Source organism: Chinchilla lanigera, unplaced genomic scaffold (assembly GCF_000276665.1).
Source record: "Chinchilla lanigera isolate Chin_1 unplaced genomic scaffold, ChiLan1.0 scaffold00188, whole genome shotgun sequence".
Taxonomy (NCBI): Eukaryota; Metazoa; Chordata; class Mammalia; order Rodentia; family Chinchillidae; genus Chinchilla; species Chinchilla lanigera.
In genome coordinates, this window is record NW_004955589.1 from 678,451 (window position 1) to 690,568 (window position 12,118).

Consider the following 12,118-nt stretch of genomic DNA (forward strand, 5'->3'; position numbering starts at 1 on the left):
GCTGGCCTGGAACTCGCATTGATCCTCCTGCCTCAGGGTCCTGAGAGCTGGGATTACAGGCATGCGCCACCCTGCCTGGCTGTATATTGTGTCTTATCTTTATTACTCCGTCCTCTCGCCATCCTTCCCCTGGAAACTTCGAGAGTTGCACCGCATGTGGCACAAAATTTGAATTTGCTGTATGCCAAACACAACCCTGAATCCACACAAACTCAGTGATGTGCAGAAACCAGAGATACTTCTAAACAACCCATGGGTTTGTTAGTGTTTTGTCGCTGTGACTGAGCACTTGACATAATTTACAGGAGAAATGATTTATTTTGCCTCACAGTTTCTGAGGCTTCCTCTGGCTCGTTCTAGTTCACTCTGCTTCCTGGGTCCCACAAGGTAAGCAGCTTCCCCCTGACCACAGCCTCCAGCCCTCCTTGTCCGAGCATTGTTTGCCTGTGTCTCCTTGTGTACCATGTAGTTAGTCAACAATGGCTGCATCTTTACTGATCATGTACAGAGTTTTTTCTGTAGTTATATCCTGTATTAGTCAACTTTCTCACTCAAGAAGCAGAATGAAGGGCCAGAGATACAGCTCAGTGGCACAAGTGCCTACCTTGCAAGCACAAGGTCCTGAGTTCGATTCCCAGTACAAAAAGAAAGAAAGAAAATTACAAGAGATGGAGAGGATCATTACACCATGGAGAGAGTCCGTCTGCTAAGATGACATAGCAATCCAAATGCATATCCATGTAACAAAAGAGCTGAAAATACATGAAGCAAAACTAATAGATGCAGGCACAGTGGCACATGCCTGTAATTTAACTACTTGGGAGCCTGAAACAGGAGGCTCACAACCTCAAGACCAGCTTGGGCACCTTAGCAAGACCTTGTCCCAAAAAATAAAAAGCACTGGGGATGTAGCTCAGTGGTAGAGACACCTGGATTCCATCCCTAGTACCACAAAGACCAAAACAATAAAAATAAACCTTCAGTTACATTTTCAACTCCCCTCTTGGCAACTAACAGAATAATTAGGAAATAGCAAGGACACAAAACCCAACACCCAACCAATAGGGCCCAATTCACATTTATAGAACATTCTACCCAACATACACACTTTTCACAAACAAGCCAAGGTAGACCATATCCTAAACCATAAAACATATCTCACCAAATTAAAAGGGACTGAATCAGAGTATGTTCTCTGACCACAATGGGATCAGACTAGAAATCAGTGGTAAGAAGAATAGAAGAAAATCTCCAGATTCTTAGAAACCAGAGATACTTCTAAACAACCCATGAGTTTGTTAGTGTTTTGTCACTGTGACTGAGCACTTGACATAATTTACAGGAGAAATGATTTATTTTACCTCACAGTTTCTGAGGCTTCCTCTGGCTCGTTCCAGTTCACCCTGCTTCCTGGGTCCCACGAGGTGAGCAGCTTCCCCCACCGGTCCCTCTGCGCTGACGCTTCTGCCTCACTGCACTGGACTGAGAATGGGAACCAGAGGGACGGAAGGTGTAGATCTCAGTCCATTAAGCGATGGAGTCAGCTGACCATGGACTGAAGCCTCAGAAACTGTGCCGCTGTACTTCCTGCTTGCTTATCCCATATAAGCCCTAGACCGCTGGAGATCAGGGCCTGATATGCTGGGAATGATCCCGACCAGTGCCCATGGATGTAGATAAATCTGCCTCCAAATCCTGGTTGTTGTTTTGGTGTTTCTGTTGCCAAGCTCTTTTTTTTTTTTAGGAAATTATCAATGGTTATTGTTTTACATACTGTTAGCTACAAGACAGTTTCTCAAGAAAACAAATAGACAAATAATAGTGAGTTACAGACAAAAGAGGTAGGAGATTATCAATAGTTGTACTATACTTTGGTAACTTCAAAGTGGCTCCTAAAGAAAATAAATAGAGCCATACATGAGTGACCTATTGAATAACCATTAACTGTTCTCTGTTGCCAAGCTCTTGACAGCTCCTCTCCCTAATCGGTCTGGTGTGGTGCTCACCAGGAGGAGAATCATACAGGGGCTACTCCAAAGGCAAACAGACATCACGCTTGCATTTTTTTCCCCACTTCAGCACTGGGGATTGAACCCAGGACCTTCCCACTTAGCTACGTCTTCAGCCCCGCCCCACCCCGCCCCTCACCTTTTTGAGGCAGGGTCTCATTGAGTAACTAAACTGCTGTCTATGCTCGGCTCAAACTTGCCATCCTCCCGCCTCAGACTCCCAGAGTGCCAGGATTACAGCCGTGGGCTCTCATGCCTGGGTTGTACTTGCCTTTTATTATAGATTAGGTCTAATGTGCTGTGACCTATTGATTGCAGGCAACTAAGAATGCACCGTGCGCCCTGCCTTTTACTCTGAAACTGCCCCGTAATTACCGATGCACCTGTCTTCACTCGGTAGGCTCCGCGTTCCTGAGGAAAGACAGTGCGCCCAAGACCTTGAACCGCAGTACGTCATGTACCCTAATGCCGGATGAGAGAATGAGGGCAGGAATAATCATTATGCGTGAATAAGCAACCTTGAACAGTTTCTGTCTTCAGACACGTTTAAGAAAGAAACACCTGGGCTGGGGGTTTAGTTCAGCGGCACAGCGCCTGCCTGGCAAGTGCGAGGTAGGGGGTTCGATTCCCGATACCGGGGGGTGGGGGGGGGACATCTAAGGTGCTCTCTGAAGCTACACTACAAAGAAAGAAGGGCCTGATTCAGAAGGGTTTATTTTTTTTGTTGTTGTTTCATTTTAGGGTTTTTGTTTTGTTTTGTTTTTGCACTTTTAAGAATTGAACCCAAGGGCCAGGCATGGTGGTGCATGTCTGTAATCCCAGCACTCGGGAGGCTGAGGCAGGAGGACTGATGTGAGTTCAAGACCAGCCTGGGCTTCAAAGTGAGCTCAAGGCCAGCCTGAACTGCATAGCAAGACCCTGTCTCTAAAAGACAAAAAAAAAAAAAAAAAAAAAAAGAATTGAACTCAAGGCCTTTGCACTGAGCCACACCCCATCCCAGATTTTTTTTTTTAATGAAATGTAGCAATGTTGCCCAGCTGGCCTCCAACTTGCAACCCTCCTTCCTCAGCTTCCTGAGTAGCTGGTTGCAGGCGTGCGCCGCCGCACCTGGCTCAGATTCTGGAGCTTCTGAAGAAGCCATCCCCCTCAGGAGGCAGCAGTTCCGTGCGTCTCCCGCTCGACAGCGGTTTCCGCCGCGCTTTCTCCCGCTGGCTCGCCTTGCTCTGTCCCTGAACGGGCGTATTCCGGTGGTGCAACACTGGCCAAGTGGGGGCAGTAGAGGCCGCCCTGTCACAGCAGGCCCTCCTAGCCACCTCCAGCCTTCCTGCCCTGAGGACCCAGCAAGACCCACAGATCGCTGGGCGTGTTGGCATGCCCGGAACACCAGCACTCGGGAGGCTGAGGCGAGAGGATCGTTGCGAGTTTGAGGCCAGCCTGAACTGTGTAGTGAGGCTTTGTCTCAAAAAGACCAAAAAAAAAAAAAAAAAAAAGACCCAAAATGGGGCCTTCTTGAGCCCCCTGTTAGCTCTGGCTTTGCTCTCTGGGTGCCAGATCCAACCTGAGCAATTCCAAACAGCTGCTTTTTAAGCCCCAGTAAAATAGATCAGAAGGATGAAAATATCAGATCATTGGATGCTCAAACATTTCCCACCAGCCAGGCGAAGTGGCACACACCTGTAATCCCAGCGCTTGGGAGGCTGAGATGGGAGGATCGCTGTGAGTTCGAGGCCAGCCTGGGCTACATAGTGAGCTCAAGGCCAGCCTGAACTGTTACTGGAATCTCCTGGCTTTTGACTCTCCTGGATGTGTACATCAAAACGCTATGGGGTAGCTCCTTCTAAAAGTGGCTGGACAATCAAATGTTAACAGGTTGTTTGTCTCTCCCTCTGGAGTTAGATTCTAGGTTCTTCTACTCTTGAACAAAGAACTGAATGAAATGAGCAAAAAGCAGTGGCAAAGTTTATTTGAAAATTGAAATTTAAAAGTGAAGCGTGAGAAACTGGCTCTGTGGCTTGAGCTTGGACTGAGTAAAAGAGGAAAAAGCAGGATAAAAGAAAGCAAGGTGGGCCAGCGAGGAAAGCCACCATAGCAAGCTCTTCTTGGCATCTGCGTCCTTTCATGCTGTCCAAATCTCAAGGAAACCCAAAAGAACCTCTACGTTCTTGCCTGAGAAGCAGTGCTGGGATCCCACGCCTCAGGCTGACGTCATGTCCAGGTCATCCTATTGAAAACCTGCTCAATCTCGCCAGAAGTCCAGGGTGGGTTGGGAACTGTGCTGCGCATGCGTCCGGGATCTTGTCGTTAAAAAGTCGGGTCTACTTGTACAGCCAGCTTTACCACGCTCTAATCTCCTGTGTCAGAACTACATAGTGAAACCCTGTCTCAAAAAACTCTGAAAGTAATTTAAAAGTGGCGAGGGAGGTGGAGGTGGAGGCAGAAGTAGCGCAGGTTCGAGGCCAGGTTGGACAACTTAGTGAGACTTTGTCTCAAAATGTTTTTTCTGTTGTTTGGTTTTTCTTCCGGTACCGGGAATCGAACTCATGACCCGAGCTAAATCCCCAGCCCCTGTCTCAAATTTTTAAAAAAGAAAGGGCAAAGAATGTGACTCAATGGTAGAGCACTTGCCTAGCATGCAAAATAAAGCCTTGGGTCCGGGCCCCAGTACTGCAAAATAAAATCAACTAAGTCTTGGAGGCACCTACTGTAGTTGGATCTCTGACAAAAGCTCTGAGACCGAGACAAGCAGCTTTTCGGGTGCGGTTGCTGCCTAAATACTCCGTTTCCGGCATCCCTTGCCAGGGCCTGTGGACACGGGTCTGGCTAAGGAAATTCAGGGAAAGTCAGAGGGATGGAGAGGGGAGCTGGGAGGGGGTCGCTTCCCTGAAGAAAGCCCAGCATCACAAGCACCGTTCCTCCCCAGTCCTGCTGCTCCTCCTCTGATGCCATGAGATAGAAAAGAAATTCCAGAGATGCAGGCTTGGACCCAATGCCTACAGGCACCATCCCAGAGACTCGGCACGTGTGTTAAAGCTGCTGCCAGTGGCCTTTTCTCCTGATCAGAGCATGACTTAGACCCCCAGCCACGGGAAGATCTGGGGATGAGAAATGGGGCGGAGCTCAAAGCCCCAAAAGTGGGCACTATAATGGGATGCAGGGCCCGGTCTTTAGAGTCCGCGAGGTGAGGGGTCTTGAGAACCACTGGGCCCTTGGAGAACCATCTGGACTTTAAGTTCATAGAAGACCGCTGAACGCTTTGGAGCAGGAGAGTGATGTGCTCTGATTTAGGGTTTTTGTTGTTTTGTGGTACTGGGGATTGAACCCAGGGCGTTCAAAAAATGAGCCCATCTTTTTATTTTGAGATAAGATCTTGTTATGCCACTAAGTTGCCCAGGCTGGGCTGGAACGTGGGATTCTCCTGACTCAGTCTCCCAGAGTGTAGGAATTACAGGCATGTACCACCATCCCTAACTTATTTGGGTTTCTTAAAAGATTCCTCTAGCAGGGATGATGTGAAGACCAGTAGTACAGCACTGCTTAGCATGCACAAAGCCCTACATTCAATCTGCAGCAACACTCCCCCAAAAAAGAAAGAAAAGAAAAAAGACCCATCTATTGCATGGGACAGGCAGGCCCTGCCTTTCAGCAGACCCGATAGCTACTGCCAGCTTCTCTTTGCTCCCTGTCCTGGTCTCTGCTGAGTTTGACGTGGGCCTGTGAGATGGAGGGAGGGAGGACTCCCAAGAAATCTCTTCTTTCCTGTTCAGAGGGACAGAGTGGGCTGGCGTGGCTCCCGCTTCTCCTGCCTGAAGTACAGAAGGGACACCTGGAGTACAGAGCCTTCTTGCAACCAGCAGGTGACAGGCTACGACTGCAGTGGAAAACAAGGCTGCCCCGGGGGCTCATCAGCTTCCCCGAGACCTTGACCCCTGCCTGCTGCCAGACCCCTTATTAGGCGAGCTAATACCCTCCTCTAAGTCACTGTAAACTGGGTTTTGTGTTACTTGTCGCTAAATACATTCCCAACTGCCGCAGTGGACACAGCAGAGCCGCAAGAGGCATGCAGATGACAGACAACGGCGGCTCCGCCCGAGAGCATCTCCCCACGCGTCTCTCCATTTCTAGTCTTCGTTTCCTCGAATTTGTCTTCCACACCACTACACTTCATGAGCTCCTTGTGACTTAAAACCCTTCACAGGCTCTTCATTCCACATGTAAACACCTAACCTCCTTTGCCCAGGACTCAGCACCTTCAGTAATCTGCCCGTCTCCCGTCTGTGAAGACCTCCCTGGGGCCAGGCATGTTCACTCCTTAGGTTCTTGGACCTAAGGTGAGCTCTTAGCCAAGGCCACACATCTGCTGAGTGGGGGATTCTGATTTAAGCTCTGGTCTGGTTTTTTAAAAATTACAATACATTGACTAGGGATATAGCTCAGTGGCATAAGCGCCTGCCTGGCAAGCGCAAGGTCCTGAGTTCGATTCCCGGTACCAAAAAACAAAACAGACAAAAAAACACTTACAGTTCACCACTCTCACTTACCTACAAGTCTGAAGGGAGCTGTTATCTTTCAAGTCCTCAGAGATGCCGTGGACACCCCCAGGATCTTGCCTTCTGTTCTTGCCACTTTCAAGGACTGGCTCTCTACCTTGCCCTGTTACTTAAGGCACAGCCGCTTAGCTGTAATCACTGTGTTTAGGTCCAAGTTGTAAAGAAAAACAGATCACACCAGCTTGATCTGTTGCACCCATCTCTTTTTTTCTAGAAAACAAAAGCTTTCCTAGAGTCTAGAGTTCTGTTAGCAAGGTAATGAGGCTGAGCAGACACCAGTCTGCCCTGCCACCTGCCAGCTGATGAGCTACGGGGCACTCTGACCAGCCCCGCCTCTCCCAGTCTGCACATGCCGGATGTCCCTCCTTCTTCCTCCCAGGGTGGCACCTGCATCCAAGGCAGGTGCGCAGCCGTGATGGAGCCGCTCACTCAGCTCTGCACACGTCCTTTCACCCCACAGAGGCGGAGCACTTGCTCCCAGACGCAGCTAGGAGCAAGGGTTTCAGTGGTGAACAAGTTAGGTTTTTAGGTTTGGTTCCAACCCTCGTGAAGCTTTCAGTCTAACAGGTGAGACATCCAGACAGGTAAAGGTATTCGAGGAAAGAAGTCCCCTCTCCAGACCCTCAGTGGCTGCATGACAGGTCTATGTCCCTCGCCAGGACCTGCCACAGTGCTTCACACAAAGCAGCCTATAACCATGTTTTAAATGCATTTGGGAGGCTTTGGGATGTATTTTAAATGTATACACTGTAAGAGGAATGCAGCCTTATTCCAGCCAGAAGCACCAGAACAGGCCCCCCCCCCCCAGTGCTGCGCCAAGCGCTTGGCACCCTGCAAGCCGCTCTGCCCTCACCGCGGGGCCCTGGTCCCTCTCCCCGGAGAGGCCCAGGGCTCCTGGGATAACCCTGTGCACCAGAGGCCTCCGGGATGTGCGTTTTTGCTGGAGGCTTTGTTTGCATTTTCTCCACAAGACCCTGTCAGTGTCCCAGAAAGCACTTTCCTTGGGTTCTTCGTCCGCAGCTGCTCAGATGTAGTTTTAATCGTCCCTTAAATGCCCTGTTTTGTTGCCCTTTCTGCTACTCCAGGTGATGGCAGCTGCGAACAAGGCAGGCAGAGATGGGAATAAAACTAATACAACCCCGGCCCTGTCGGTGCCTGTTGCCATGGTGATGCTGACACATGCTACACAGGTGAACACGGACCAGCAGATTGCGGAAGCCTGAGGCGGAAGAGGAAGGAAGACCCAATGCCTTCCAGGCCTGGAGAGGACTTCACTGAGGCCCACTGGCCATGCCCCGCCTTAGCGGAAAGTGAAATGAACACGCAGCTTGTTCCTAAAAGTTCTCAAGGATGAAGTTCACCACCTCCGAGTCACCGGCAGCTGACCTTTCACAATATGCATGACCATGAGTAGCTTTCCAGCGTGTAACCTCATTCTCTGTCTTCCCAGCCCAAACCCCCTTCCCACTGGGTCTGTGGAAATAAAAGTTAATCATCACCTCACGTTCTGTAGCCACTCGGGGAAGATGAGGAGGTGGGCTCTCCCTAGTCTCTGCCCCACCACAACCCGCTGTGGCCCTCAGGGGCCCCACAGCTTTCTGCTCTAGTCCCGGTTCTGGACGTGGCTGCAGTGGGAACCCCCATATTTTGGGGCCCCTGGCTGCCAGGGACGAGCTACAGGCCCAAGTCCCCCGCCCGGTGAGATAAGGCACAGAGCAGGAAGGTCTATGTTTAATGAGGATCTTTAAAAGCCTTTGCCACAGCAGACTGAACCCAAGGCAGCCTGGAAACCCACGCTGCCGGCAGCCGGGCTCTCGTGCGTCCTGATGACCCTGGAAAACAGAAACGATTCTGCTAAGTCAGGAGGGTGGCCTTTTCCCACCTCGAATTAGAAGAAATCCCAGCCTTCACAAGGGTTTCAGGAGCCGTCCTCCCTGCACAGCGTGTGGTGCACTATGGCACAGCCTGGCTCAAAGTGAGGGGAAGGGGGCGCCCATCCAAGATGCACCCGAGAAACAACTCCAGGTGCTGACGCCTCCGAGGTCCTAGGGAGAGGCCTCGGGCGGGAGCAACCACCCTTCGCTAAGCCCCTTTCTTTCCCGGCCGTGTTCCCCCAGCCTGTGTTTGCATTCCTCATAATCCAAGTCACAAGACAGGAAGATCCCTGCCACGGGCAGGCTAGACAGTTTCTTCCCTAATCCCCAAAACAGTGTCAGGAAAACTACAAGCTTTCCTGACACTCCTCGTTGGCTTCTCCACTTGCTTTCTTTCACACCCCAGACCAGTAAGCCAGTGCTGCTTTTCTCAGGAGTGGAGCCGCGCCACGTGTAAGTGAAGCTAACACCTACCCGAGGCTGGGCTCCGTCTGGTCTCTCCCAACAGCTGAACACGGCGATTTTGCTAATTAAATGACTTTCTTGTCTTTAATTAGCTGCATGTGAATCTTGTTGGGAAGTCTTGGATCTGTGAAATAGTCTGGGATGAAAATCAAAAAGAAGAAATTATCTACACTCAAGGGGGAAGGAAAGACTGGGAGGGAGGTAGCTTACCCTGCTAAAAAGTTAGGATGGCTTGGCCCTCGGACCGCTGTAAATGCTCCACTTACTGCCTGGGTGTGTGGCCCTCCCCAGAGTGGCTCGGACGTGGCAGCTCACAGTCGCAGAAGGGCTCCACAGGATGCTCCTGCCACACTGCACCGCGCCACTTGTGGGCTGCCTGCTGACACCCAGGGAGCCATCAAGGGCTCAGGGATTGTCCGAGTTTTCTGTTCTGGGCCCATCTTGGGGCCCAAATAAGTGCTATTATTCTTGTCTCCACTTGGCTCACCAGCTCCTGCCTCGGAAGTACTGTGCAGCCCTCTCCTGAGAATACCCTCCAGAGCAGAGCCAGGCTCTGCAGGATGACGACAGGAGAGGGTTTTTATACAACTGGCGGTGTATGAGTCACAGGCAGCATCTGCTGTGGCAGCAAAGACAGACTTAGATTGTGAGAAGCAGTCGGAGGAGGTAAACAGCTCCCAGAGTTCACTGCACCCAGGAAATTGGCTGGCCCAGCGCCCTCCCTCTAAATACCATTGACCTTAAGCCCTCTTGGGCAGCTGTGTCCATTAGAATCACCTGGGAAGCCTTTAAGATTATGGACGGAGGCAGTCCCAACTAATTAAGTAAAAATCTCTAGGGGTGGGGCCTGAGCGCTGGAATTTTTTTAAAAGCTCCCCAGGTGATTCTAATGCACAGCCAGGGTCAGAACTCCTGTAAGATTCCCAGGGAAAGGGCTGCCATCGTGTTCCTTTCAGAATCTCAAAATTCTTAATCCTCCCCAGGAGGAAGTTCTGCCTCATTTCCCATCTGGCCTCATTTTGAAGAATCAACAGTGAAGCAGCAATGCCTTCTGAAACAGCTCCCTTAGGGGACGTCTGGTGAAGGGGGACCCCAGACGAGGCAGGGGAACTCTGGCCCGGCTGTCCAAGTCTAAAGCACCAGGCATAGCCAGGCACAGCTGTACTGTACCGCGCACCGACGCTGCGTGCTCACCTGCAGCAAATTCCAGGACATCGTCCGGTCTTTTCAGGAACATCTCTCTGGAAAACATTAAGGGACCTGGTCAGAGGGGAAGTAGGCTGGAAGGCAGGTCTGGCCTCTGCGTTGGTTGTGCCTTCCAGTAGCAGATTAATGTGGCACACCCATCCTAGAGCCAGTAACCTAGGGGACCTTGGACAAAGACCTTTTATTCATAATTTTTCTTCAACTCAGGAACAAAACATCCTGAATGGCAATAAGTCTACGGTGTTGCTCATTTCACAAAAGAGCTGAGTTTCACCCATTAATGGTCATTACTGGGTGAACATCATTCCAAAAACTTATTTTGCAGTCCTGGTGCTTGAACCCAAGGCCTTTGCACTGAGCTACATTCCCAGCCCCTCTTTTCTGAGTAAATTGCCTGCACTGGGCTCAAATTTATGATCCTTCTGCCTCAGCCTCCTGAGTACTGGATTATAGGTGCGTGCCATCATGCCTGGCTTCACACATTTTCACAAAGCCAGGATCAAGTCAGGGGAGGAAGCTAACCTAAGAGCACAGGGCATGGTCCTCAGGGGGCTCATGCGTGGTGAGACAGGCAACTCCACAATGTTGTGAGGTCGGCTGACCATGAACTCCCATGGCAGAGGGTAAGGAATAAACAAAGCAGAAAGATGAACTTCAGGTAGTTACTGGCCCTGCACTATGATAGGTAACACCCCAAGTCCCAGTGCACTGAAAATGTCTTACATCCCTTCAAGTTTTATGGTTCATAAAATATGCTCACAAGTATTATCTCACTTTACAATGTCTCTGTCAAATATCAATTATTGCATGCTCATCTTACATATGAAGAAACCAAGCCTCCACAAGGTTAATCATTTGCCCAAGTTCATAAAGACAGCAAATAAAGCTAAGCATGGGGGTGCATGCCCATAATCCCAGCACTTAGCAGGCTGAGGCAGGAGGATCGCTGAGAGTTCAACACCAACCTGGGCTACATAGCGAGACCCTGTCCCAAAAAACAAAAGAAAACGGCAGTAAGTAAAGGAGAGCTCCACTGGTGTTTTGACTCCTAGTCAGCGCTTTCCACTGTAGGTTCCACTGGCCCCAGGCTGCCTCACAGTCCCGCTTCCACAGGAGCCCTTGGCCAAGGGCTCCCTGGCCCAGCACCCCGAGTGTCAACACCCGTGGTTCAGTCATTTAGCTTCCTTCTCCTTCCATTCAATTTGATCATTACTGAGCACAATTAAGTGTAAGTAACTGCACAAGGAAGAACTGCTGTCAAAAGGATAAAATACAGTCCTGCCTCAATAAACTTACAAGTGAATAACAGGGAACAGGTAAGTTCTCAAATGTCCAAGAGACCAATAACCTCCAGTAAGTGCTAGTACTCCAAATCCGAGAAAAGCGAGGTTACTGCAAGGGGGACCCCACAAAGAGCAGCTGACATTTGAGTGGGCCCTGGAGGTACACATAAGACTTCAGCAGGCAGGACCAGGATTAAGGGATGACAACATTCCAGAGCCAGAGAAGAGCAAGTGCCAAGCAGCAGAAATGGAAACAGTGCGCGTTAGCGCCTGGGTCGTGTCCACCTTGGCGTCCCCGGAGCGCGGGGAGCCCTCAGGGGGTTCATGAGTTCTGAGTACCTCAGGCACGTCCAGTGCGGCTGGAGAAGGGGCAGTGAGGAGGCTCTGCTAGAGGGCGCTGAGTGCCAGAGAATTTATATCCAACTGGAAAGACACCAGGAGGCTGGGGCATGGCTCAATGGTGGAGCAAGTACTTAGTACCCCAGGGGCCTGGGTCTAACCCTCAGCACCCTAAAAGGAAAAAGGCAATAGGAATGGAAATGGATATAAGGACCAAGGTAGATGTCACACAGCCAAGGAGGTGAGAAGAGAGGAGTTACTAGCTACTCCTGAATAAAAGACAGCAGGCACATAGGTGCACCTTTTCTTTTTTTTTTTTTTTTGGTTTTTCTCCGGTACCGGGAACCGAACTCACGACCTTGCACTTGCCAGGCAGGCGCTTTGCCGCTGAGCTA

The 12,118-nt window shown here is 50.4% G+C and overlaps 1 protein-coding gene across 2 annotated transcripts in view; it reads right to left on the reverse strand.

Moving 5' to 3' along the window:
- Nucleotides 1-8,271: 8,271 nt before the first annotated feature.
- Nucleotides 8,272-12,118, reverse strand: part of Riiad1 (regulatory subunit of type II PKA R-subunit (RIIa) domain containing 1) — a 9,084-nt gene continuing 5,237 nt past the window's right edge. Inside the window, exons 3-5 of one of the 2 annotated variants that reach the window (XM_005414557.2) lie at nt 10,090-10,136; nt 8,905-9,019; nt 8,272-8,388 (exon numbers count right to left, since the gene is read on the reverse strand). In XM_005414557.2, coding sequence (XP_005414614.1) covers nt 8,961-9,019; nt 10,090-10,136 — 106 coding nt within the window. In that variant the 3' untranslated portion in view covers nt 8,272-8,388; nt 8,905-8,960. Of the gene's footprint in view, nt 8,389-8,904; nt 9,032-10,089; nt 10,137-12,118 lie in introns of both variants that reach the window. The other variant, XM_005414556.2, reaches the window with a different exon arrangement.